Consider the following 27,169-nt stretch of genomic DNA (forward strand, 5'->3'; position numbering starts at 1 on the left):
CCCCTCCAGACTAGCAGCAGCAGCTCACCTCCCACTCATCCCCTCCAGACTAGCAGCAGCAGCTCACCTCCCACTCATCCCCTGCAGACTAGCAGCAGCAGCAGTTAGCAAACACCTGGTGGAACTTTGCATCTGCTGAGTTCAGTATGTGAGCTATTTCTCAACACTCCCAGGAATGATGCAAACTGCATTATTTAGGAATAGTGACGAGATGCTGAAGGCAGTGTTGGAACAAGCAGGAGCTTCTTAAAGAGACAGAGGCCCAATTTCAAGTCAAGTCAGATTTCTTCTAGCTTTGATACAACATTTTTAACAACTGAAGGTAGAATAGTTATTTTATTATTTTGGTATCCTTATTAGATTCTACATGCTATATTTCAGGATTTTCTTTCATCTGATAGCTTTTAACGTAGAATTAAACGACATATTTCCTGTTAAGTCATTCAGGTCAATGATACTGATATTTTGTGGTTTGGGTAACCTTTATATAACTCGAACCCATTTTCTGTTTAAAACCTTACCTGGTCAACCCCAGACTACATCAGCCCTAATGGGACTGGTTTTAATGGAGCATTTTTATGCTTCCAGTTTATTTCAGAGGAACAGGTTCAGATCATAAACATTATAATTTTACATTTGGATAAGACCCTGCTGCGCCGTCAGATATGAGGAGTAACCAGCCATGTGTTTCATCATGAGGGAGATTAACTTGAACTGTAAACACAGATAAACGCGGCTTTACTGCAGAGGCAGCGAAACCTGTTGAAACAAAAAAACGTCCATCACATGATGTCTAAGAGTTCAGCTAGGAAAAACTCACAGACAGGAGATCAGGACAGGGAGGCAGGTCAGCAGTGAACAGTAGAAAACAAGGAGCTGAAATACTGAAGAATGGAGGAGAGTGACATTGGAAATAGGTGAGTCTAATCAGAGAGATGCAAAACAGCTGGGAGGACGACGGCGCAGGGAGCTGAAGAGGATAAACAGAGAGATGAACTAAATAAAAGCCAAACGGAAAATAGCCCAACGTTAAGATGGGAGGTGAGGTGTTCCGGGCACGTCCCACCGGGAGGAGGCCTCGGGGAAGACCCAGGACACGCTGSAGGGATTACGTCTCTCGGCTGGCCTGGGAACGCCTTGGGATTCCCCCGGAGGAGCTGGAAGAAGTGGCTGGGGAGAGGGAAGTCTGGGCCTCCCTTCTGAAGCTGCTGCCCCCACGACCCGACCCCGGATAAGCGGAAGAAAATGGATGGATGGATGGATGGATGGATAACATGGGAGTATAAACCAACATTTACAGAACAGAGACACATAAAACAAGAAACATCTAAACGCTGGATGGAACTGAAACCAGCAGCACCCAAAAATGAAAACATGAGCTGCTTTTCTATCGATAACTGGAATTACGAAAATAAATGTGTTTAATGTTAACGCAGTAATTTATTTGCACCATCATGAGGATATTTACAGCTGCGTCGAAATGACTATCAAAACTGGAATGGAAACCTTTTTATTTTTATGTGAAATGAGTCATTAGTGAACAACGAGTCGTTACCACTGGCGGAAATGACGAAGAAGACGTGGTGGGAAGATGATGTTTGGTCACTGAAAGCTGTAAAACATTTGAGTCGCATTTAGTTGTGTCTGCTGTCTTCAACTCTTTAAGTCAAATAAATTTAACTAGTTTTAGATTTTGAACCTAAATGTGAGTTTGTGAAAGATAAACTTACAGTAGAAAGTTAACTTTTTATTATTTTAGTCAAATTGAATAAATGAAAGTTTTTAGGTAACATTTAAAAAACTGAAAGAAGAAAAAGACAGGAGTGGGAGCAATTTCCCAGAATGCTTAGCGGCGTGGAAATGCGTCACCTTGATCTGACTCCTGTGTTGTTAAGGAAAATGTTCATTTTAATGAAATCCTCGGTTTGGGAGGATAATGTCCTGCTCACACTGAACGTTTTAGAGCAGAATTAATTGCAATGTTTCATAAAGTTTATGACCAGATCAGAAATTTTGTTCATGCAGTTTGTAAAAAGAGTTTAAATGATTCTAAAGTAAAATAATTGAGTGAAAATAGTGGAGAAATGTGGCTCTACAACAACAATCTTTTCTTGCGTATTGCGAAATAATTATTTGGTTTAAACTGCAGCATTAAAACTCACTATTTAAGATTAATGAACTATAAGAACTTAAAAAAATCATTTAAAGCAACTTGTTGTGAAATTAACTTAAAGTTCAAAACAATTTGCTTGTTGACTTAAGTTGCATTTTCAAGGCAGCAGGTGGATTTTCACTTTCAAACAACCTTCAAATGTTTTACAGTGTACTTATTTGATGAATGAGAACATTGTGTCCACAACACAATTGTGAGCTTTTGCATGGTCTACAAAACTTTGATCACATCAAATGCAGTTCCAGGAAATGACCCAGAAAGGAAGTGAATAAGGCAACACCCCAACAACAACACCAACACCGAACACAAGGCGACGGCTCACACCTCCGTTTTGTTTTCATTCCTCTGAGGCGTTAGCGTTCAGACGGTGCTGCTCCCATTTCCCGGCTGTTAGCGCTTCATGAGGGGCTCTGCTGCTGAGCCCCTCATGAAGTTCCCGTCCTTCTCCAGCAGCAATCGACCCTGAAATAAAGGGGAACAGAGCTTTGAGATCATGAAACAAGGAGGAACTGAGAAGGAAAATATCTACACTGCAAAAAGTCCCCTTTCAAAAACAAGAAAAAAAAGTACAAAAATAGGGTATAATTTTCTTAAAATAAGAAAAATTATCTGCCAACAGAACAAGAAAATTTATCTTGTCAAGATTTTCTAAAACAAGAAAAAATATCTAACCAAGATAAACCTACAATATCTTAAAATTAGTGTATTTTTACTTAAAACAAGCCAATTTTACTTATACGAGTAAGATATATTATCTTATTTTAAGAAAAATTATCTCAAGTAAAGAAAATGTTACTTGACACTGAATTTCTTGAAATAGCGTAAAATTTTCTTATTTTAAGAAAAATGTTTTATGTATTAAGAAAATAAATCTCATATATTCTATTTGTATCTTCTCATTAACTCAAACCAATCTGACTGACCGTCCTGAAGAAAATGCTGTGTCCCTACAAAACACACAAGGTTCAAGGGGTATATTTACTTTTGCAAGGTACTATTTCTTAAGGTTATACAATAGAATCCATGATAGTAATTTGTGGTGAGAAGGATCCACATGGATCCAAGTTATGAATAAGGTCTTCTGACACAAATGTACAAAACCCATCTGCAATGCTGCTGAGCAGCTGTAGACTGATGCATCAGGCAGAGAGACGTAGAAAAACCCTTTGGAAGTCGCTGCTTTACACCTAAACTTAACAGTTTCATGTTCAGGTCACAGTCTGTCTTTTTATATCTATTTATATTCTGTCGCAAACCTCAACAGCTAAAGGTTGCTCAGCTTTAGCAGAGCTACAAATATGAGCAGGTGAGGATGGATCAGACAGAAACAGAGACAGTCTTCAGAGTCTAGATTAGAGTTTTACTGTGTGCTCATGTTGTTTATTTATCCAAATCATCCTGATTGGTTGATTTCAAATCATTAACTTATGCATGTCAGTGAAACGGAGTTTTATTTAATAACTTAACTGTTTTGCTTTTGTTATGACGCACATTATTTTAGGTTTGTGTGAATCTGCAAGCTTCACTCTGCCTGACACGGCTCTATTCTATTCTATTCTATTCTATTCTATTCTATTCTGATCTGATCTGATCTGATCTGATCTGATCTGATTTGATTTGATTTGATTTGATCTGATCTGATCTGATTTGATTTGATTTGATTTGATTTGATTTGATCTGATCTGATCTGATCTGATCTATCAGCAATGAACTAAAGATGGTTAATAACAACCCAAATATTTAGGAGTTTTGTGTGATTTTGTCAAAAAGCTGCATTTTGTTGATAATCATTAATAAAACATGTGAAACATTCATGTGTTAGGATTCTGTGTTCCTTTGTCTCTTTCTGATTTCTGATCTACTTTAGTCCTATTGATTCTAGTTTATTATGCTTATTTCTTGTGTCTAGTTATTCTTTGTTATTCTCTATTTCTCTCTCCTCATTTTAATGCTCTTTTCTTTGTTTTTCTATGACGAAGCGAACACGCATATTGAGTTGTTTCCATTTGCACCACTTTTCAAAACCCACTAAGCTACCTGGCGGCGGCGGTTGGATGTTTTGACGCATACGAAACTTTTCTATAAACAGAACATGAATAACTCTTCATGCTGTATTTAGAAAATGGTCCATTATATGAATGCTTACAGTGTAATCCTGTAAGCATTCAATAAAAGCTCAAATCTTAGTTCTTCCAATCAAAATGACCTTAGACTGCAGGTGAAAGGTGGCAACAGTCTATAGCTTGTGCCTCAGATAAATGAGATCACAAACACAGAATATCTGAGGTTCATGTCCATAAAAATAGGTGGGATTTGTTTATTCTGCAAGCTTTCCTCCGTTCCCATGACTACCAGAGCGAAAGATACCGCCCATTTCCACGTCATTTTAAGCTCTTGTGATACGAAGCATCATTTATTAAAACATTACTTATGACACTTTTATGGAAATAAATAATCTCGTTTACTCTTTCTCTGCAAACTTAAATGTCGGATTTCCAGGAAGTGCTATTTTTGCTCCGTCTAGTAGCACAAATTGACTTGATGTGCGTTATCCTGCTCAAACGGGAGCAGAGAAACAAGAGCAGAAAGCTGGAACGAAAACAGTCACAGGAATGTGCAAGGAAGAAAAAATTACTGCGGGGGACGCAGATTAGGGATGAATAACTGCTCTGGAGTAATTATTAACGTTCTGAAGTAAAAGGAGTCAAAACGTGTGATTCAAAGAGAGCAAAACAACAATCCAACCTGCTGAGGCCCACAAAACACTTGAAACGAGACAAAACTTACAAGTAACTTTTCAGAAAGATGTGAGAATTTGTTTTAAGCACTTTGAATTGCCTTGTTGCTGAAAATGTGCTATATAAATAAAATTACCTTAAGTTCCTTAATATTGACAAGAGTTTCACTCATAATCTGTTGCTGAAAAGTTACTTGTAAGCTAGTTTGGCAGATTTTAGACCAAAAATCCTGAGTAATTTGGTGTTTTTGCACAATATGCATAAATTCTTAAATATTCAAATTCAGATAAGTTTACTTACCCCTGAATTTTCAACACACAGACTGAGAAAAACATTTTTAAATGAAAGTGGAAAACAGTTTCAAACAGGAAGTAAATTTCCACCCAAAGGTTCTGAAGGACTTAAACAAAAACAACATTTCTAACAAGTGGATTCATAAGATGCAGAGGGAATAAATAAAAGTGGGATATTTTTTATTGTAAAGGTTTTCAGGGCCGACGGGAGGCGAAGCTGTAAATGATCTTATCACGTCTTCAGACAAATGGCAGTTAAAGCGATTCAACGGTTGACGGCGTGTTAAACTGAGGAACACACGTCTGCAATTCTCAGAAATATAAAGACAAAATGGTTTTTCCAACAAAGAATGTGAGAATTAAAAATAATGCAGATTTGATTCAAGGCTAAAACAATTACAGCTCCCAAACGTAATGCAGGAATTTAAAGCTAGTTTGTACCCAATAAGGTCGGAAAATAACAAAAACTATATATTTTTATTTTTGAAAGTCCTATTTTAATGTAATTTTTTAAGCTAATGGACAACAAACTGTGTTACGTTTCTGGTATTTCCTGTTTCCTTTACATCAAAGGCTCATATTTTAATGTATGGATTCATTTTAATGGATATTATGAAAGAATCATGTGGAGTTTGTATCTTGAAGAGGAAATGTGGAGAAAAAAAACGGACAGGACAGAAAAACAGTCTTTTCCTGTCAGCGCATGATAAAGTTAAATGACATATTTCACTTCTGAACTGAAGCTGGAGCAGCGACAGGCTCCATAAATACATAACTTACGACAGCTGAATGAAATTAAAAACCAATTCTGTCCAGAAAACGTAAAGTCTGTTGGTTCAACCGTCTCAGCTGCAAAACGGATCCAGTAAATAAAAAAAAACAACATGGGTTTGGCTTCCTGTCTCTGGTTTCCTGTGAAATCAGGAAACATGTTTTACTGCTAAAGAATAAAGCTGGATAAAAATGATAAACTAGCTGCAGTCAAACCAAATAAAAGATGGAAAGAACATTTATTTTTCTTTAAACCAACACACTTTCTGTGGAAACGGGACAAAAACCCAGAAACGTAGCAGCATAAACCCAAACTGACCTGTTTCACTGATGAGAGGGATGTTAAAATTAGTCAACACGCTTCTCCACATCCACCTTCCAGAATGATCCAAACCAGTGGATTATTTCGCAGCAGAGCGCTCCAGCGAGCTGCTCCTCCGAGCTCGATGAAAGTCGCTGTGGAGAAACAGGAAGCAGATAAGTGGTGCTAACTTGCCCTAATCAGCTGGAAGAAAATAAAACTCCTGCAGTTTGAACGGTGCAAAAGAAACCCTTTATTTTATAATTTCACTAATGGGTCAGGACAGGAAGTGTGTTCAAATCTGCAGGGAGGGACATGAAACTGGAGGATATCCTGCAGATCTTCAGAGAGTAAGCAGGAAGCATCACAACAAAACAGACAAAGATGCTATAAAACTAAACATCTGAACATATCTAATTAGAAACTAAATGTTAAATGGTTTAATGTTAATGAAACACACCAAGTTGTGTGTTTTATCACTGTACATTTAGTTTTTCAGGGAGCGTCTTTGTTCAGTCTGCTGCTGGAGAACATGCTGAGTTTTGCTACTTTCTCCTACTACTCTCCAGGGATGCACAATCTGCAGCTCAGATTAAATCCACGCTGCATCTCTGCTGCTTCCTGTTGGGCTGTGACCCGTACTGCTGCCCCTGCTGCCCTTTATGAACAGATCACTGTGGGGACATTTAAAGCTCTGAGAACAGAAGACATGAAATCCTGCTGAAAACAGACCGACTTGGATTACGGCAGAAAAACTCACCTGAAACATAAACTACTGAAATACTTTGGAAGTCAGCAGAAAGTACAACATTAACTCAAGATGATTAACCTCTGAACTGCCTCCTGGACTCATTGTCTGGCATGTGAGCGTTTTGGTTGCGACAGTTAAAAGACGGAAAGTGAAAGAACAAATTGTGTCACCAGCAGAGATTCACTCTGTGCCGCTCTCAACCTTTTGAAGAGATGAAGTAAAAAAGTTTATTGTTTTTATCCAAAATCTCACGGCTATTGGCTTAACCAAGAAATTAGCCAATAACTTACTGGCTATTTTTTGGTTAAAACAGCCAGAAAGTTATTTTCACTTATCGGCTGTTGTGTTTTAAATGGGTGTCATTTAAGACGCTCATAAAGCTCATGTTACGAGTGTTATGAGCGTTTTAAATTAATTAAAGCTTATAATACTCACGTTACGAGTGTTATGAGCGTTTTAAATTAATTAAAGCTCATAATACTCACGTTACGAGTGTTATGAGCGTTTTAAATGACTTTTTACAGCCGCTGCCTGTAAAAACGGCGCCGTTTCTTTCTGAAGGAATGTGGATTAATTTTATGGAGGGAAACAAAGTTTAGGAATTAATTGTGTCCAGATGAGTTTCAATAAACTGACAATGAGGAAAAGGAAGTTAAAAGAACAAAGGATAAGTTAAAAATGTAGTTTAATACATGCAGTTTTATTGATAGTGCTTTAAAACATTAGCGTGGGGAAGCTGTATATCTAAAGTTTACACGAGTCGAACAGCTTGAGAAATTTAAGTTGCAATGACATATTTGTTATGATAAATATGTTATATAACATATTTCTGAAGAAAATTATAAATATGACTTCTAGCTCTAATTAGAGAGGCCCATTAGTTCTAGACACCCATCAAAATGGGAAAGACAAAAACACATATTTAATAGATGTATGTTGGTCTTTTAAGACTCAAAATGGCTACAGAAAAAAACTATTTTTTAACCAGATGAGACTAAAATGTTATGTTTTCTCAGTGGCAAACATTTCAGGTGAATTTGGGTAAACATTCGGAGAAGCCCCTCATACTGCTAAGCACGGTGGAGGATGTGTGGTTCTGCGGGCCTGTTTCTCTTACAAGTCCCTGTAAAGCCAGTCTGATTTTTTTTAAATACCTGGAAATGTAAAGATCAATCACAGCTCATGCTATGCATGTATGGGACAATAACGAAACGATTAGCCAAGCACAAAATAAGCTAAAATCCTTTCTAAACCCAGTGAGCGTGAGAGAGGACGCAGATCTGGATGATCTAATCAGACTGGAAAAGTCTGCGAAATGTTGCAGGAATGAAAACTGTATGCAGTCCTAAGTGTAAAATCCAAGTGTTTAAGTTCAAAACGATCATTCCTGAAGGAGAGACTTGTTTTGTTCTTTTTGTTAGTGGTGCCAGTGGCGCAAAAAGTGGGTGCGCAGCGCATGTAGCGCAAAGAGGCGCAGCACCAGAGGCGAGCGCATGTTTTCCACGCTCCTTCAACCTTTTATGTTTCGCATCCACCTGAATAATGTGCAGCGGTGCCAATAAGTTCAGAGCACAAACCATACTGAAGTAATTTTAACCATTTATCTTTTCTATCAAAGGAAACACAGATAGTTGCATATTTACGACATCTTCAGTAAAATAAAAACTAACGACAGTCGCTTAAAGACATGCCTGTTGTCCGCAGAAATCAGCTTCTGGTAATTAAAGAGCTATTTCCCTGTACTAAATATCTAAATAAAATATAAAATCATGAGATTCAAATGGTGTGAAGAGTAAAATCAGAGAAACTGATCGTTTTAAGTATCTGTGTATAAACACAATCCTGAGATTAAAGTCTGAATTACATATTTATATTGAATTTTATATTCTAATAATATATTTTAATGCCTGGGAATAATTAGTTAGTTAACCACAGAGCTGAAGTATAAATTATACAGCGAATGATTCTTATCCTTTTCTGTATTTCATAGTTAATTTTCATCGATGAAAGAAGCTGTCCGCTGGCTAACAGAAACATAATCTATGTGGGGTTTTTGTTTTAGGGCTTTATTTAAACTTTATTTCGTCTGTCTTCTCCGGAGCTTTAATTAAATGAACAGGTGTTATGCCCAGAAAAGCCCGCCTGCCCAAATTTGCATCCCCTGTCGCGGGAGCGCGCATCGCTCTAAGCTCTCGCATATTGACGAGGAAACGGATAAAATATGACCGAAGAGGAAATTTTAAAGATATTTGTAACATTATCACGTTTCTCAACCGTGTAATCCCTAATACGGTGGGTTTTATTTCGCAAATTATTTGAAATAAATACGGTTTTTACACTTTTATTGACACATGTGAGTCGAACTCTTTTTTCAGTCCGTGTCTGTTGTAAACGTTCTCCGCAAATGGTTTGAAATTCTCTGCTTTGTCTTTTGATATAATAATAGCTCAAAAGCATTACAACAGAGACCCATTATGTAGAACATTTTATATCATGCTTCACTTCTAGTCTGTTAATGTAGGAGGAAATGCGACTTAATGCAAATTTGGGCAGCCGGGCTTTTCTGGGCATAACACCGGGCGTCACATCTGGGTGGGGCTCTGCTTGTGCTGCTGCTGCTGCTGCTGCTGCTGCTGCTGGGCGTGAATGTCCGCTATCTGATCCATTTCCGGTCGGAAAATAAACACATCTTAAATTCACCACTTCATTGAAGGACATATCTTTAATTTGTGCTGTCTGTTTGTGCTTGAGCTCTTCTCTCAACATGGGGAACTGTCTAACTGTGGGGCCAAACGAAGCGCTGGTGGTCTCCGGTAGGTTTGCCTGCCTCTTGTTGTGCTAAAGCAGCATGCTAGCTGTCACGGGGGAAAAAAACAACAAATAACGATTATTACAGAGCTCCTGGATTACAGCTGCAAACTGGTGAACAAAGAAACGTTTATTTCGCTGTTTATGGAGCATTTTGTTTGTTTGTTAAGCATTAATTACCGCTATGTTAGCTTTTGTAGTCTGAATGCTAACGCGAGCTCTCCATGGTAGCTTACCGTTAATGAGTCACGTGACTAAATAAGCTTTCTGACCCATTTGGACTCGAGTCTCGGTAAATAACGGCTGAAATTACTCTAATAAAACCTTTTATTTATATTTAAGAACACTCGGATATACAATGATATTTAATAAATCTGATTACTATTGAAATATTTTATTTATTTCGCTGAGACTAATGTTTCCACGCCTTTATTTCTGTAAATTATGATGATTTCCGCTTACGACCAAAAAACAATAAATAAAATAGAAAAATCATTTAAGCACGACTATTAAGACTATAATATATCACATCAGAAAAATGGGCTTAAAAGTATGTTTAGTAATTTCTTAAAGGGTACTTTCAAAAGCTACTTTTAATCTGACAAACGAGCGTATTCTGATTTATTCAGTCTGACTGCATGTAAACATTTTACAGTATTATCATTTTAAAATGTAAATAAGTATATTTGTAAACTGTTGCATAAATCAAAAAGAAGCAGTGATTTATTTTAGAAGGAGAAAAACAATCAAATTGAACAAAGTATAGGTTTTTAGGATAAAATGAGAAAAATTTGCAGCATTTTAAAATCATAGAAGCAAGAAGTGCAACAGAAATTTACCCTGTTTTCTCATTTTGAAGATCGTATTTGGGTGACAGTTGCATGAGAGACTGATCTTAGAGGTACAAAGCTCCATGGTTGGAGAGGAATCGCCTCACTTTTGCCAACTTGTCCAGTTTTCGGACAAATGTATCAGCATAAATCGATAACTGCCGTCGGTGCACCCCTACTGGAAGCTAGTTTTTAGGTTTTTCATTCAGCGTTTGGTGTTTTTCCATAAATGTGTTTCATTCCCTGATCTTTAGCAGTGAAAAGTTGAGACGATGATGTGCTGGTTTTTGTTTTTTCCCCGTAAGTTTCATCGAGTCTAAATGTTTCCCATGCAGGCGGCTGCTGCGGGTCCGATACGAAGAGCTACATCATCGGAGGCTGGGCGTGGACTTGGTGGCTCGTCACTAATTCTCAAAGGTAAAAGTGTTTCTGAAGCAGCGAAGGCCCGGTTCTGTTGTGGTTGATTTTAGAAGCGGCGTGGCTGAAATGAGCCGTCGTTGCGGTGATCTTCATCAGAATGACTGACTCCATTATCCCATTATCCGCAGGCTCGAAGCAGGAAGTAGAAACCCATAAACCGTCTCAGATTTCTCTAGATGTGTCTCAAATGTAAACCAGTTTCCACCCTGCAAAAATTACAGTGTCACTTTCTGCATGTAGTGATATTTTAGTCAGGATTGTAAAACTCCGACGGAGCTCCAGACGTTTGAAAAACCATAACAAATGTTGCTGGACGATAAATCGTCGCAGAAGTTATCACGATAAACGATAACGTCGTTGTTTGAGGCAATTTTCAAGTAATATAATTCAAGAAAACATTCTCAAAGATCAATAAACCTTAAGTTTTAATTAACATTTAACACTGGAACTGGAAGAAATTTAAAATAAGTAAGCAAAACAAACGAAACAACAAATAAAATTAATTATAAAGTCTCTGTACACAAAATTATCCTTAAAAAAAGGCCAGTTGAGACCAAAGCACCAAACTTTTACCATCCAGTGTTTAGTAGAGAAAAACGATGAATTATGGGAATTATTGCGGTAGTTTTAATTTATCATTCGATTCATTAACTGGACCTTCAACAGCGACTTTTGGTTAAAACGGTAAAGAATCAACATCAATAAACATAATAAGCAATGCACGTTTTAACAATTTCTCATATTTTTTGTGGAATAATTGCACCAATATTCCATCAAATCTTCAAATCAATCAGTCAGTCAGTCAGTTAGGTTTATTTATGTAACATATTTCAGCAACACACCAGTTCAAAATGCTTCACATCATAAAAACGCAACAATTGAAGAACCAGTAACAGACTTCACATCTCACATTTCGGACTCCATAAGTTTTATATTTTCCTAACTCTGAAGTTCCGTCTGCACATTGTTTGATTCTACTGGTTTCTCCCCAAACCAGTAGAAACTCAGGCGGATTCTTCACCTTTTGTGTGCGTCTGTGTTTGCAGATTTATTTGCATGAAGCGAGCAGGAAAAGAAAAGTTTTCATGTTTCTGTTCCTGACTGGGATCGTTTGACGTTTTCCTCCATTTTGGGTGAATCGTGCAGAAAGTGGAAACTTTTCTGATGGCTGCTGACGAGCTGAGAGTTTCTGTCGTGTGTTTGCTCAGGTTGAGTCTGGAGATCATGACTCTGCAGCCGCGGTGCGAAGACGTGGAGACGGCGGAGGGCGTGGCCATCACGGTGACGGGCGTCGCCCAGGTAACAGCCGGACTTCCTGTCGGCTTCACCCACCGCTGGATGTGTCTACATGTTTCACTCTCCAGACTTTATTCCTTTTCTGTTCTCCTTTACCCTTTGCAGTCGAGATCTAACTGGCCATCCCAGTCTCTCTTCTCTGTGCGTCAGCGCTCGCTATGAAGCCATGTAGCGATAGCTAGCTAAACTACTACTAACCCTACACACACCACAAACTCTAACTAACACACTTATAGTCTAAAAAGCCCATCGAAACACTCAGTAAAATCCCCAGCATCGCTGCACCCTCGTCTCTTGCCGTATCCAAATTCCCCCCCCGCCCCCCTCGTCTCTTTCCGCGTGTCTTCGTTCTACCTAGCAACAGACCGTCAACACATTTTCATTGGTTGTTTCGAAATGTGGTACATTTAGACCCCACAAAATAAGGCGGAAATCATCGATCTTATTTCTGGCTTTATTTTGAAGTAAATAACAACAAAACCAATATAAAAACACCACTTTTATAAAGTTTGAAGTCCAACAGAGTCGAAATGAAAACTCTGTATGCCGTCTGTTATTACGAAGCCTTATTAATGCGTCACATGCTTGTACGCCGCACGGCGAGTAGCGACTACATAGGGTTAAACAAGGAATCTCTGAATTTATGAAGTTTAATTCATTTAAATCTTTGGTTAAACTCAGTTTGTTTCTCTGCAAAAACACGAAACCTTACAAAGTATTTTTGTCTCGTTTCCAGTGCAAATCGTTCAGCGCATTTGAAATAAGACAAAACTAACTTACATGTAAGTGTTCAGCCACACAGAGGAGTTTGTTTAATGTTGATGAAAAAGTTGCTGATTATTTCACTTTGTTGTAAGTGAAGCAATTTTAACTCATAATACGGGAAAATGTCTTATTTTACTGGCAGATAATTTCACTTATAAATACAAATTCTTCATCATATTAAATAATTATTGATTGAAATGAGTTCCTGTGTCTTGCTGAGTAGTTACATGTTTGGTCTTATTTTAAATATTTGCACTTAAAACTAGAAAAAAATACTTGATAAGATTTTGTGGTAAAATTGCAAAAAATCAAAATCTTACCAAGTATTTTTTTTTTTTGGTCAGGTTTATAATGTAAATATTTTAGAAAACTTGAAAAACGGAAAAATTCCCTTAAAGTGGCTTTTCAGCAAAATATTGGAGATAAGTCATCCATTTTCTAACACCTGGTCCCTCAGTGGGGTCAGGAGGAGCTCCTGCCTCTCCAGCTAATGTTCAGGGCGAGAGGCGGGGTCAGCTGGACAGGTCACCTGGACAGGTCACCTGGACAGGTCAGCTGGACAGGTCAGCTGGACAGGTCACCTGGACAGGTCAGCTGGACAGGTCAGCTGGACAGGTCACATGGACAGGACACAGAGACACACAGGACAAGCACTTTAGAGAAACCAGTTAACCTGACAGACATGTTTTTGGACTGTGGGAGGAAACCGGAGTACCTGGAGAAAACCCACCATGCACAGGGAGAACATGGAGACTCCATGCAGAAAGACCAGGAATCGAACCCAGAACCTGGATTCGATTCCCGGCAACAGCTCTACCAACTGCGCCACTGTGCAGCCCAACGCTAGTGGAAAGTGGAAATAAAACTTTTTCATCAATATTAAGGAATTATTGACTTTAAACAAATTCCCATTTCTTGCTAGAATTTTATTTGTAAGTTAATTTTTCCTTATTTCCTCTGGAAACGTGACAAAAAATACTTTGTGAGATTTTGCAGTGTGGATTTTATTTTTCATAATGAAAACGTATTATTATTTTGTTATTATTTCAATAATCATGAAAAGCACTTTGAACTGCCTTGTTGCTGAGATACGATTACAAATAAACTTGATTGATTCATAATTAATCTGATTAATTGTAAAAACGTTTCTGGCATCTTTTTCTGTGATATTTTCAGAAGATCAGTGGAAAAGTTTGGTGTGATTTTTGTTTGGTGTTGGCATCATGGCGCAGTTTCAGCCCATGACTTCCTGGTTCTCCCTCAGGTGAAGGTCATAACGGACCCGGACCTGCTGGCCGTGGCCTGTGAGCAGTTCCTGGGAAAATCCATCAGAGACATCAAGGCTGTGCTGCTGCAGACGCTGGAGGGACACCTGCGCTCCATCTTAGGTCTGGTCGCTGCCCATGCATATTGTTCACCCATAGCATCGTGTAATTCATCTTCATCTGGACCAGGGGTGTCCAAAGGGTGGCGCGGGGGCCACTGGTGGCCGTTGGAGTGATTTTGTGTGGCCCCATTCCCCCACTGCAATAATTCGTCCAGTTCATTTCAGGTGGAAGTTGATCAAAATACTTGGGTTTCAAAGTGTTTTTTTCTACTTGCAAATATCTTTGTGCACAATAAAACTAACTCACAAGTAACTTTTCATGAGGAAACAGGAGTTTGGTTTTAGTCAGTGATTCCTTAATGTTAATAAAGAACAAAGAAATGGAGACAACATGGCAGAGTGCGTTAAATTTCAGGTTAAACACATAATTAATTTTATTGTAAGATGTTAAATTCATGAACAGGAATTTAACCCTTTTACGCCGGAGTTTCGAGCGTCTGCCTTTATAAATCTTCCTTATTTTAATTGTAAGTAGTTCTTTAAATGTCCTGTGAGATGATATACTTACCCATGTATCCATAACAACCGGAACTTTCAATATCCAGCAAGTTATTTTTGCAATATACCGTCTATTAAACGAGTGCCCCCCGGATTAATTACGCTCTCTGCAGCTGTGAAGTTTCCGTATTAACCCGATACTTGCTGGAAAGTGCAACGTCTCCCCTTTCAGAAACCGTTGGAATTTTTCAGATAGCGCTACGTGTGGCGGAATTACGGTACTGCAAATTTAGAGTTGTCGGCGCCGACACGTTCCTGTCTAGAAGGGTTAATTAGCAGTTTACTGAAATATAGTTCCATCTTTCCTCTAAAACATTTAAGATCAGCATTACGTTCCAGAGCTGCATACTTTTTAGCTTTTTACCTATTAAATTAAACTCATATTTGCTAAGCAATGTTTTCTGAAACTCATGGATGTTGTAGAATAAACCGAAGTGGTTTGGTGATTTTTTAAAAATGTTTTTTTAAATAAAAACTGAAAGGTGATTTTGCCGTTTTTGTCCTTCAGGGACGTTGACGGTGGAGCAGATCTACCAGGACCGGGACCAGTTCGCCAAACTGGTGCGAGACGTGGCGGCTCCCGACGTGGGCCGGATGGGCATCGAGATCCTCAGCTTCACCATCAAGGTGGGGGGAGGAAACTAAGGTTTCATCTGATCCAAATCAGCCCTGAGCAATAAAAATGATTCCTTAAAGCTCAGGTTGTAGGATTGGAGGAAGAAACGAGGAGTTTCAGTTTGTTTGACGGAACCAGAACCGGTTTTACACCAGATCCAGGCCCGATTTAAAACTCTCGTCTGACAAAACACCAAAACTGTGATGTTCAGTTTTTAAGCCTTTTAAATGAGGTTTTATCAGTTAATTATCTGCCCATCCTGTTTTCTGCTTTATTGATATCCATCCATCCATTTTCTGACACCCTGGTCCCTCAGTGGGTCGGGAGGGTTGCTGGTTCTTTTCCAGCTGGCGTACCGGGTGAGAGGCAGGGGTCACCTGGACAGGTCACCTGGACAGGTCGCCAGTCTGTCGCAGGGCAACTCAGAGACACACAACCATGCACACACTCACACCTAGGGGCAATTTGGAGAGGCCAATTAACCTCACAGTCATGTTTCTGGACTGTGGGAGGAAACCGGAGTACCCGGAGAAAACCCACCATGCACAGGGAGAACATGGAGACTCCATGCAGAAAGACCGGGAATCGAACCCAGAACCTTCTTGCTGCAAGGCAACAGCTCTACCAGCTGCACCACTGTGCACGTCGCAGGGCAGCTTTATAAACATGTTTTCTGTTTTTCTCTGGGCTGTAACCACGTTTACTAAACACTGAATTCATTTAAGGAAAAACAGACCGCTTCCCGCTTCCGGCCTGTTCCGCATTAAATGAATTCAGTTTTTAGTAAACGTGGTTACAGCCCAGAGAAAAACAGAAAACATGTTAAAAAAGCAAAAGAAAAGCCATTAAAAGGATTTCTAAGCTTCAGATAAATACATATAAAACTGATGAGAAAAAAATTAATATTTTAATGTTTAGAAATATTTTTTTTGTGGACTTTTAAAACGTTTCCTCGTTTTTATCACTATTTAATCAGTACACTGCAAAAACTCAATCTTACAAAGTATTTTAGTTTTGGTTTCCAATGAAAATGTCTTTGTCCAATTTAAAGAAGACAAAACTAACTTACAGGATCTTGTTTTATGTCAGTAATTCCTTAATATTGATGGAAAAAAGTTACTTCCACTGCAGATTATTCCACTTAAAATATGGAAAAAATGTTATTAGTGAAATAATCTGCCTGTAGGGCCAGAACTACTTAATCAATATGAAGGGATTATTTGCTCTAAACTAAACCCAGGAAAAGTTTAGATTTTTTCCTAAGATCTTCAAAAACAAAAACCTCAGTTTATCAGTAAAATAAAGGAGAATAAAAAGGTTTTCTGATTGCTTCTCTCATCCCAGGATGTTTACGACAAGCTGGACTACCTGAGCTCGCTGGGGAAGACGCAGATCGCCGCCGTGCAGCGGGACGCCGACATCGGCGTGGCCGAAGCAGAGCGGGATGCTGGGATACGGGTAACCGGGCAGGTTCTGCTCCAGACGTGTCATGGCTGCCGTTGCTCTGACTGAACCCGCTCTCCGCTGTCGTCTGACTCCAGGAGGCCGAATGCAAGAAGGAGATGATGGACGTGAAGTTTCTGGCCGACACCAAAATGGCCGACTCCAAGCGAGAGCTGGAGCTGGAGAAAGCTGCGTTCAACCAGGAAGTCAACACCAAGGTGAGACCTGGAGGTTTCCAACACCTGGGTGCCGATTCCTTACGGCTCAGGTTTCACTGCTCATCATTTCCTGTGTCTGTCATTTTCACATATTTGTTCAAGCTCCACAGTTTATGAGGCAGATAATCTCCAGACCAAAAGCAACCAATCAGAACCAGGAGGCGGGTCTTAGTGCTGTCAGTCAACCTTGTGAACGCGCTACTGAACGTGGTAATGGGAGAGAAACAACTAACTGAGGGGGAGAAGCTGCTTCGTAGCAGAGAGCAAGCACACGGACATGATTGACAGCGCTAAGACCCGCCTCCTGCCTCTGATTGGTTGTTTCTAGGCAGCACTAGAAGAAGCCAGAAGAGTCATGTTTCATTTTTTCTTTCTCACAGTTTCACAGAAGACATGGTGACAGTTTCAACAAATACATAGAAAACATATTTTCGATAAAAGCTCCATGTACCGTTTCCTTCAGATAATTTGAGCTAATCGTGTTTTTAGATGTTTAAATAGTTATAAATTGATGATTCAGGCGTACAGAAAATGAAAACTGAAAATTCAGGGTCGTTAAAAACTAGAAACCGGAGAAAAAGTGATAAATGGCTCATTTCGGTCGCTCACTCTGACAGGAAGGTTTTCTTATGTTTCATACATTAATCAAAGTTACAGAAAATGTTACAGTGTTTTGTTCTTGCATGAGTAATAAAAATACTTGGTAATATTTTATGTTTTTTCTCAGTCTGTCTAACTCAGGTGCTTGAAATCCTTGAATTTCAATCGGATGTTTTCAAGGTTTGGGAAGTTTTTGATGTTGAAACTGAGTAGTTTTGTAATAAAGTTACATTTAATGCTTAATTAAAAGCCTAAACTTAGAAAACGTTACTTACGGTTGAAGCCAAATATTTAAATTCATCTAACAAAGAGACACCATCTGAAGTTGATTCAGACGAAACTTTTCAGTCACCAAAATTATTTTTAAAAACCAGGAAACTTGGTGAGAAGAATTTTTAATTTGAGCAGGAAGTTAATTTACCTTAAAACAATTTATGTTGTTAAATTAATGGATATGATGATTAATCGTCATTATATGAAATTATTGAAATTAGAGGATTTTTGTTAAATTAGTGTTTTGTTCTCAGACCAGTCAGATGCAAGAGAGAAACTTAAACACATGAGATTTTATTTTATTTTAGCTTCCTACAGTACTATGAGACGAACAGTAATAAATTACATATAACTGACTTTAATCTGTCTTTTTTGTTCATTTGTATTGTTTTTCTCTCCAGTGTCCAGAGTTTGAAAACTTACCTTGAAAATGCCTGAAAAGTTCTTGAATTTCCCTGACTTCTCGTCGCTGTTTGTCCAGAAAGCCGAGTCCCAGCTGGCCTACGAGCTCCAGGCCGCCAAGGAGCAGCAGAAGATCCGGCTGGAGGAAATCGAGATCCAGGTGGTGCAGCGGAAGAAGGAGATCACCATCGAGGAGAAGGAGATCGACCGGGCGGAGAAGGAGCTCATCGCCACGGTGAAGCGGCCGGCGGAGGCGCAGGCCTACAGCATGCAGCAGCTGGCCGAGGGGCAGAAGTCAGTCAGACCGCCTCTGCATGCGCTGCTTCAGGTCCTGGGTGTGTTTTAAGACGTGTGTGTGTGTGTGTGTGTGTGTGTGTGTGTGTGTGTGTGTGTGTGTGTGTGTGTGTGTGTGTGTGTGTGTGTGCGCGTCAGGACGAAGACGGTGCTGATCGCCCAGGCCGAGGCGGAGAAGATCAAGCAGATCGGAGAGGCCGAGGCGTCGTCCATCAGCGCCGTGGGGAAAGCCGAGGCGGAGAAGATGAGGCTGAAGGCCGAAGCCTACCAGCAGTACGGAGAGGCGGCCAAGACGGCGCTGGTCCTGGAAGCTCTGCCCAAGGTAAACGGGGCAAAACACACTGAACGTAATGAGCATTTATTTCTCCTAGTAGCTTAATGGCTTTCACTGATTTAACTGTCTGATTGCAGATCACCGCTAAGGTGGCGGCGCCTTTAGCCAAAACCAACGAGATCGTCATCCTCAGCGGCGAGGGCAGCCGCGTGACGGGCGAAGTGACCCGCCTGCTGGCCGAGCTCCCCGTGTCCGTCAACGCGCTCACTGGAGTGGACCTGACAAAGGTTTCTATCCAATCGCTTTGATAAACGTCCTTTAGTGACAGTTCTCTGAGTCGGATCGTATCGGCCGATGCTAAACCTCAGACATCGGCGTCTGAATCCAACTTTCACAGAAATCCCCATAAAATGTGTAGAAGTTTGTGGTTGGATTGAGGTTATTATAGGTAACTAAAACAAACGAAATAACAAAACCGAAACCGAGAAAACTTTTGTGTTTACTTGAATAAATAAAAACAGAAATTAATGGGAACAAACTACAGTTAACTCTAGGAAGAGCAGCCATTGTTACAGCTAAGGCTAATGGGGATCCAAACTAATAAACTAATAACAAGCTAACTGAACTGCTTGCTAGGTCACCAAATAGCTAACTAACAAGCTAACTAACTGACTAGCTAACTGAACTGTTAGCTAGGTCATCTAGCTAGTTAGCTAGCTATCTAACCAGGATACCAAAAGCAAAGAAACTGACTAGCTCACTAACAAGCTAGTTAACCAATGAGCTAACCAAGCACCTAACTAGTTACCAAATAGCAACCTACCTCACTAACTAACTAGCTACCTAATGAATATTTAACTAATAAAAACAAGCACACCAACTCTAAAAAGTACTTTTAAAAAGTCACAACAAAATAAAACATAATTATAAACTGCAGTATGAATATTTTTGCATTTTATCCTGTAGTTGTTGTTTTGCAGCTGATCTGTTTCCACAGAGTTATTATTCACTTCCTCTCTGTTCAGATCCCGTTGCTGCAGAAGATGGCGTCTGCTGAGGCCTGAGCGCGGCCGGTCCCGTCCGGCCCGGTCCGGCCCGGATGCACCCACTGACTGCCTTGAACACGTGGAGGCGCGTTGTTCTCTGCGGCTCCTCTGCGTACCGGGAGGATTCTGGAAACCTCTGGTGCCTTACTTCACGCAGGACCAGAACATCTGCATGCACTGCTCATCGTCTTGAAACGTGGGAATATTTTGCTATCCGTACTTATTTATTCAGGTGTTTGGGGCTGTATGTGTGTTATTTAAAAAAGGTGAGCTGACGGTAGACGACCTGCTGATTCTGATCCGCATTATATGCATCAAACTTTTTAATGTGACATATTTAATTTGCTATTTATTCCCTCGTCTTTTTGATAAGAATAAGCTACTGTGTTCGGTCTGTTCCAGGGACTTTTGTTTGTTTATATACCTCTCTCATGGGAGACACCTGTGTTCTGTAGATAATCAGATATATAAATATATACATATATTTTTAGTTTTGTGTAAAAGTGATTTTAGTTGTCAGTTTTATTGACTAAATGCTTTAATAGGTCATTTTCTTTTTGTAACAAAGGTGCTTTGTAATCTAAAACGGTTGTTTTGGTCGACAATTGAAATGATTTTTCTTTTTTCCCTCTGAAAACTTTATTGATATCAAACATTTTTGCAGGAAAATAAAACGGGTAGAAAAAAAAATCCTCTTTATATGTAAACACAGTTAGCTTGTAGTGGTTAGCTGCGGTTTTAATGGGAAATGATGCAAACTGAAGAACATTTAGTGAGAAAAAGCTCCTAATGGCTTTGAGTTGCTTCTGTAGGAGAAATGTTGATAGATTTGAGTATAAAAACGTGTCGGTTTAAATCTAATGCCACAGTTTCCTGCAGATGCAAAGCCACGTTTATTAGCTTGTTTTAGAGAAAAGCACTTTGTTTGACGGTTCATATCTCGGCTTATTTATTTGACTGTTATGAAATATCAGTCTTTTACCTCCTGGTACTGTTGATCATGCCACGCTAACGTCGTCATGCTTCGCTTTAGCTCCGCTCTGCTGTACAGAATCTGTCCGTTTGGGAACTAAACGCCAATCCAGACTCGACTCAGGCAGAAAAAACGGCAGCGGCAGCTGGTGTAGAAAACTGATGTGCACTGTGTCTCTGAAGAAGCCATGAGCTCCAAAACGTTTTCGTTATTTGCATGTCATTCATCTGTATGTGCTCACTCTTAACCGCCATTGGAATAAATCTGACTGCTGTAACTATTTCACTTTTCATGGTTGTTATTGTTTTGCCACATTGGGAGCTGTTGTAAGTAAAGTCGGGCCCGGGCCGAGTTTGCCTGAATAAAAAAATGAAGATTATTTTACAAATAAAACTGGCCAAATTATTAAAATCTAAAACAAATTTAAAGCAATTGAAAATATTTAATTTCATCTAATTAAATTGAAAAATACGTTATTTATTCCAAAGGAAAGTTAAATGTAACTTATATCATCCAGGTATATTCAGAGTCGTGGACAGGAAGGATCTCCAGTAGCAGTCAGTCTTCCAGGGAATCAGAAGAGGCCTCTGACTGAAGAGTTGCTGTATGAACGCCTCAATATTCATTCAGCAGAGATGATATTTCAAGGTAAGATGTCCTGGACGACATCAGTTATGAGCTGCTAATCCACCTCATTTGCTTTTGCTGCTCCTCTTTAAATCTGTCTGGCCGTTTGGTTAGGAAACCGGGCAAAGAGATGTTGGAGTCTGGGATAAGATCCTCATTATGATGGGTGGAAGAACTCTCCTTTTCAACTCCTCTGGGATTTGGGGTCAAAGTTCAGGTATTATTTGAGCTTTGAGGTTCTTAATAGTTGTTATACAAACAAGTTAAATGTTTCTCCTTTGTTCTCTGCAACCTTTAAAGAGCTGTTTTTGTTACTTCTATAAATTATTGTCATTTTGATCCTTAAAGTACCAAAATTTCCTTTTAACGTTATATTTTGGTCCATCTGATGATGTGACTTTAAAATATAAAATGAATGATAATTTGTTCAGTTACTCTGTACTTGAATATACTTTTTATCAAATACTTTTTTATTCTCACTTGAGTAATTTCTTACTACATTTTTACTTTTACTTGAGTAAAAATATGTTGAAGTATTGCTACTTTTACTTGAGTACAACTTTTGGGTACTCTTGTTGAATATATATTCTAATAGTTTAAGAAACTAGTAAATAAGATATTTTCTGCTTCGCTCCGATACAGAAAATGTTTTTGTCCCTCCTCTCCCGCCCAGCAGGGGGCGGCAGAGCGCCTCTGGGCCGGCTGCGCAGCGCCGCTGAGCCCGGAGAAGGAGCAGAGGAACAGATGTTGCTGCTGCCGTAGCCAGACAGCAGCTCGGAGAAGCGGCCAGCCGGAGGATGGTGTCTTCATTTTTAATTTATTATTGTTGAATTTCAACAAAATGAAGCGGCTTTACTCATAACTTCGCGAGGAGTGAGTATCGTTGCGTTTAGCGCGTCTTCTCTGGCTAATGGTGCTAAAAATGCTAAGGTTTTCAGAGCAGCTGGCCTGGTCACAACAAGCACAAAGAAGCTCCTTATTTATTGGGTTTGACTCGAGATAAAGTCCCCATCGACGACATTTAAATCCGACCAGAGGAGCACCGAGGCCCGCTGATCCCGCTGTCCGTGTTCAGTAGCCGGATTCGGGCTGTTTATAATGGATCGGTGCTAATGTTAGCTAGGAGGTAAACACTGCAGAGCTAACGTTTCTGTGCTGGATGTGTGACCAGGCCCTGCTCTAAAAAAGCTTTAAATAGAGAACAAAATGAGGCCTCTGCTCTAAATGTCTTATACCTGAATTATTGTCTGAATTTGTCCTCGGTGTGTCTTTAACGGTGCAACAGGAAGTGAAGCTCTTTTCTCCACGTAGTTTTCAGTGAGTCGTGAATCTGGAAGTGAATCAGTGATGAATCAGCCTGTCAGTGGATGATAAATGTCTGCATTAATATGCTCTTCCATTGAACTGGAGCTAATTATGAATCTGTTACTGATCTGCTTTCTGGAGCCGTTCACTGTGCTGTGAATCGGCCTGCTGGTCTGATTTGGCTTCGTTTAGAAAATCCTGTGATGCATTTCAAACATGCAGCTCTGCAACATGACTCATGAGTTTTATGAGCACCTGTCACATGGTCACCTCTTAAAGTCTACATCAGATCATAATAAAACTGTTTTTAAAGGTTCACATATGATTTAAATCTGATTTCTAGTCGTTTATTGATCAGATACTCGAGCCGCTCCCTGATGACTGAGCTTCCCAGCCTATCCTGCTCTGATGCAGGAGTTAATGCAGCAACGCCAAGGAGCAAGTTCACCGTTCTGCTGAGAGAGAGAGAGAGAGAGAGAGAGAGATTATCCACAAGTGGAAAGTGTTTAAATATCCGCTAACCTTTCCAGCAGACTCACTCATTCCATCTCAGGTTAAATGAAAAAACCGGAGAAGTACGGCGTGTTTGGGGGTTAAACGGTTTTCAAAGAGGCATCTAATAGAAGCGTTTCCTGGATGAATCAGGTTGTTGAATTTTGAATCATTCATTTGATTCAGCCGTGTTGGAGGGCATCTGGTAAAACAAACACGTTTTTATGCATTTTAGCATTTTATCCAAACAAAAACTCCGTTTAAAATCATTACAAACTCTGACAGAAGTGGAGTTTTGAGAAAACTTTGAACCCTAAACGTTCTGCGACAAATACTGCGGCAATAATTTCACATACTTGACATAATCTTGTGTTTTATTGACTCTATATTGTAACGTCCAGCGGCGGCTCTGCTTGTGTCCAGGATGATGAGAGGGACGCGTCCGGCGCTGCAGTAGAGGAGCAGTGACATGCTGGCTTGCCTGCCGGCGTCAGGTGACCCCGCCATACGACTTCTTCACCGCACGCAGATGAACACTGGACTTCAGAAATGTAAGCATGTTCCACCATCAGATTTTAGGAAAACTGTTTTTGCAGACGGGGCTGCACAGTGGCGCAGTTGGTAGAGCTGTTGCCTTGCAGCAAGAAGGTTCTGGGTTCGATTCCCGGCCCCGGTCTTTCTGCATGGAGTCTCCATGTTCTCCCTGTGCATGCGTGGGTTTTCTCCAGGTACTCCGGTTTCCTCCCACAGTCCAAAAACATGACTGTCAGGTTAATTGGCCTCTCCAAATTGCCCCTAGGTGTGAGTGTGTGTGTGCATGGTTGTGTGTCCTGTGTGTCTCTGTGTTGCCCTGCGACAGACTGGCAACCTGTCTGGGGTGAACCCCGCCTCTCGCCCGAAACGTTAGCTGGAGATGGGCACCAGCAACCCCTCCCGACCCCATTAAGGGACAAGGGTGCAAGAAAATGGATGGATGGATGGATGTTTTTGCAGACATATGTCTCTGGCGGCTGTGGGCGGCATGTGAAGGACTCCAGCGTTGTGCGCATGTGTGAGATTTCTGGATGTAAACAATAATATGCATCACATCTTTAGCATTAGTTAATTCACAACATTCGTCCCTAGAAGGATCTTTGGTTAAAATGAAATGTTAAGATCAACAGTAAATACAATAAAATGACTAAAAAGAGACTCAATCTATCGAGTGTTAAAGGTGAATGCAGATTTCCTGCCTCGTGTCTAAATGCTGCTTTAATGCCGACTGACTGAACGTTTCAGGGGAAACCACACAGAAGATGAGATCTACCACCCATCCGACGCCTGCAGAGTTGGACGCCTATGCTAAGAAAGTCGCCAACAAACCTTTGAGCATCCAGATCTTCCCAAACAGCATCAAGGTTCCTCAGAAGAAGCACGTCCGCCGCACCGTCAACGGCCTGGACACGTCGTCGTCCGCGCAGCGCCACAGCCCTTACCCTCCGCAGCTGGCCGCCGGCGCCGGGCTCCTGGCCGTCCTCCGCGCGCCTCTCCGGGGCCTCGTCAAGCAGCCGGACGGCTGCCGCACGCGGCTGCAGCTGAAAGCCGCCATGAACCCTCAGAGCGGCCCGTACGCCGCGCCCAGCACTTTAAACCTCCCGCACCTGGCCGCTCAGAAGCAGGGGGCGGGGCATCCGCAGCAGAGCCTGGCGCACCCGATGGCGCTGCAGCACCACCAGAGGAGCGTGGCTCACTCTCAGGCCCTGCAGCAGCCGCAGAGGCTGACGCATCCGCCCGCCGTGCAGCGGCAGCCGCCCCCTCAGGACGTGGCGCCCTGCGCCGCCGCCATGCCGCAGCAGCACCTCCCTCACATGCAGACTCTGAAGCATCAGGCGGCTCCAGCGCCGGCTTTGGGAGCAACTCAGGAGCTGCGTCACGTCCCGGACAGCGCGGCCATGCAGGCGGCGCCGCCAGGTACCCCCGCTGTACCGCCGCCGCCGTACGGCGCCCGCAAGCTGCCGGACGCTGACGCCCCGCCCAACGTGACGGTATCTACCTCCACCATCCCGCTGTCCATGGCGGCCAGCCTGCAGCAGGCGCGGCCCGGCGACCTGAGCAGCATCGTGCTGCAGATCAACCAGCTGTGCCAGGCGCGCGCCGGCATGGGCGCCACGTCCGTCTGCGAGGGCCAGATCGCCAACCCCAGCCCCATCAGCCGCAACCAGCTCATCAGCGCCAGCTCCAGGGTTTCCCAGCATGCCTTGGGGGCCGGCGGCGTCTCCAGCTGCCTGCTGATGGACAAGCCTGCCGCTCCGGCTCCCACTGCAGCCGGCAGCAGCAACAACAACATGGCTGCTTTTCACCCGGACAGCGACAAGCAGCTGCAGCAGCACCTGCTGCAGCAGAAGCAACAGCAGCAGCATCTGCAGCACTTGCAGCATCAGCAACGTTCCTGGGCGCAGCACCAGATGGCCCACATGCAGCAGCCGCCAGAGGGAGCGCACCCCTGCAAAAACCCACGGCTGGATCCGGCGGCCGAGTGCGCCTTCCCCTCCCACGGCCTGAGCTACGGCCACAAGCCGCCCGCCGCCGCGCACGGCTTCCCGCTGAAGCACGCCGCTGACAAAACGCTGCCCCCCTCCTCCGCCAACTGCTCCTACCTGAACGGCCACTACCTGCAGCCGGCGTGGGGCGCCGTCCCGGCCGCCGCCGGGAACAACGGGAACATTCCTCAGGACCTGCCGGTGGGCTTTCAGGGCGGCCACGCCGCCGCCGCAGAGCGCATCCCGGGAGCCAAGTACCGGCCGGGGAAGGACGGCTCCGCCGGCCAGCCCAAACTGCTGCAGCACAGCGTGGATTTCCTCGGCGAGGATTTCCAGATCCCTGGCATGCAGGAGCAGAGCGTGGAAATGATGCATAAGATGCACCGTGGCGGCGGCGGCCATCATCACCAAGGTTACCATTAGACTCCACATCGACCCGTTTGACCCCTACAGCACTTCGACCTGCTGAGCAGAGCCGGGCGATAAAAATCGCTTTCTTCTCTAAAATAGAAAATAGAAAAATATTTTCTAAAGTGCCCTGCGACAGACTGGCGACCTGGACAGGTCACCCGTCCAGGTGACCCGTCCAGGTAACCTGGACAGGTGACCCGTCCAGGTCCAGGTCACCCGTCCAGGTCACCTGGACAGGTGACCCGTCCAGGTCCAGGTCACCCGTCCAGGTCCCGGTGACCCGTCCAGGTCCAGGTGACCCGTCCAGGTCACCCGTCCAGGTCACCCGTCCAGGTCACCTGTCCAGGTCCAGGTGACCCGTCCAGGTCACCCGTCCAGGTCCTGGTGACCCGTCCAGGTGACCCGTCCAGGTCCAGGTGACCCGTCCAGGTCACCCGTCCAGGTCACCCGTCCAGGTCCAGGTGACCCGTCCAGGTGACCCCGGACCGTTAGCTGGACAGACAGCAGCACCTGCTGACCCCACTAGGGGACAAAGGTGTTAGAAAATTAATGTATTGATTTTCTAAAGTGTATTTTCTGATTCCCTCTGAGTTTCAGGGCCAGGATACAAAATAAGTTTTAATTATTTAATTATGCAAATATAGT

General features: G+C 42.0%; 3 protein-coding genes across 5 annotated transcripts in view; 2 read left to right on the top strand and 1 right to left on the bottom strand.

Annotated features, from left to right (window-relative positions):
- The window catches only part of LOC103475232 (galactan beta-1,4-galactosyltransferase GALS3-like), a 19,346-nt gene extending 17,755 nt beyond the window's left edge, over positions 1–1,591 (bottom strand). The window contains exons 1-2 of the mRNA XM_008426697.1: positions 1,556–1,591; positions 821–884 (exon numbers count right to left, since the gene is read on the bottom strand). The gene's annotated coding sequence lies outside the window, so the exon portion shown is untranslated. The remainder of the gene's footprint in view (positions 1–820; positions 885–1,555) is intronic.
- Positions 1,592–9,604: 8,013 nt separating this feature from the next.
- On the top strand, positions 9,605–21,452 carry LOC103475233 (flotillin-2-like). The gene is made up of 11 exons (XM_008426698.2): positions 9,605–9,840; positions 11,001–11,082; positions 12,294–12,384; positions 14,411–14,534; positions 15,540–15,658; positions 16,992–17,105; positions 17,189–17,308; positions 18,663–18,877; positions 19,016–19,199; positions 19,289–19,438; positions 20,177–21,452. Exons 1-11 carry the CDS (start codon positions 9,792–9,794, stop codon positions 20,213–20,215), a joined length of 1,287 nt encoding a protein of 428 aa, XP_008424920.1. The 5' UTR covers positions 9,605–9,791; the 3' UTR covers positions 20,216–21,452.
- Positions 21,453–21,660: 208 nt separating this feature from the next.
- LOC103475234 (protein FAM222B-like) lies at positions 21,661–26,692 on the top strand. 3 transcript variants are annotated; one of them, XM_008426702.2, is made up of 5 exons: positions 21,661–21,818; positions 21,912–22,014; positions 22,474–22,670; positions 23,996–24,145; positions 24,873–26,692. In XM_008426702.2, exons 4-5 carry the CDS (start codon positions 24,064–24,066, stop codon positions 26,534–26,536), a joined length of 1,746 nt encoding a protein of 581 aa, XP_008424924.1. In that variant the 5' UTR covers positions 21,661–21,818; positions 21,912–22,014; positions 22,474–22,670; positions 23,996–24,063; the 3' UTR covers positions 26,537–26,692. The 3 variants fall into 3 exon arrangements, with proteins under 3 accessions (XP_008424924.1, XP_008424923.1, XP_008424922.1); XM_008426701.2 differs by having other exon boundaries at positions 21,662–21,818; positions 22,471–22,670; positions 24,018–24,145; XM_008426700.2 differs by having other exon boundaries at positions 21,662–21,818; positions 24,018–24,145.
- The last annotated feature ends 477 nt before the right edge of the window (positions 26,693–27,169 follow it).

The sequence above is a fragment of the Poecilia reticulata genome, linkage group LG13 (genome assembly GCF_000633615.1).
Source record: "Poecilia reticulata strain Guanapo linkage group LG13, Guppy_female_1.0+MT, whole genome shotgun sequence".
NCBI lineage: Eukaryota > Metazoa > Chordata > Actinopteri > Cyprinodontiformes > Poeciliidae > Poecilia > Poecilia reticulata.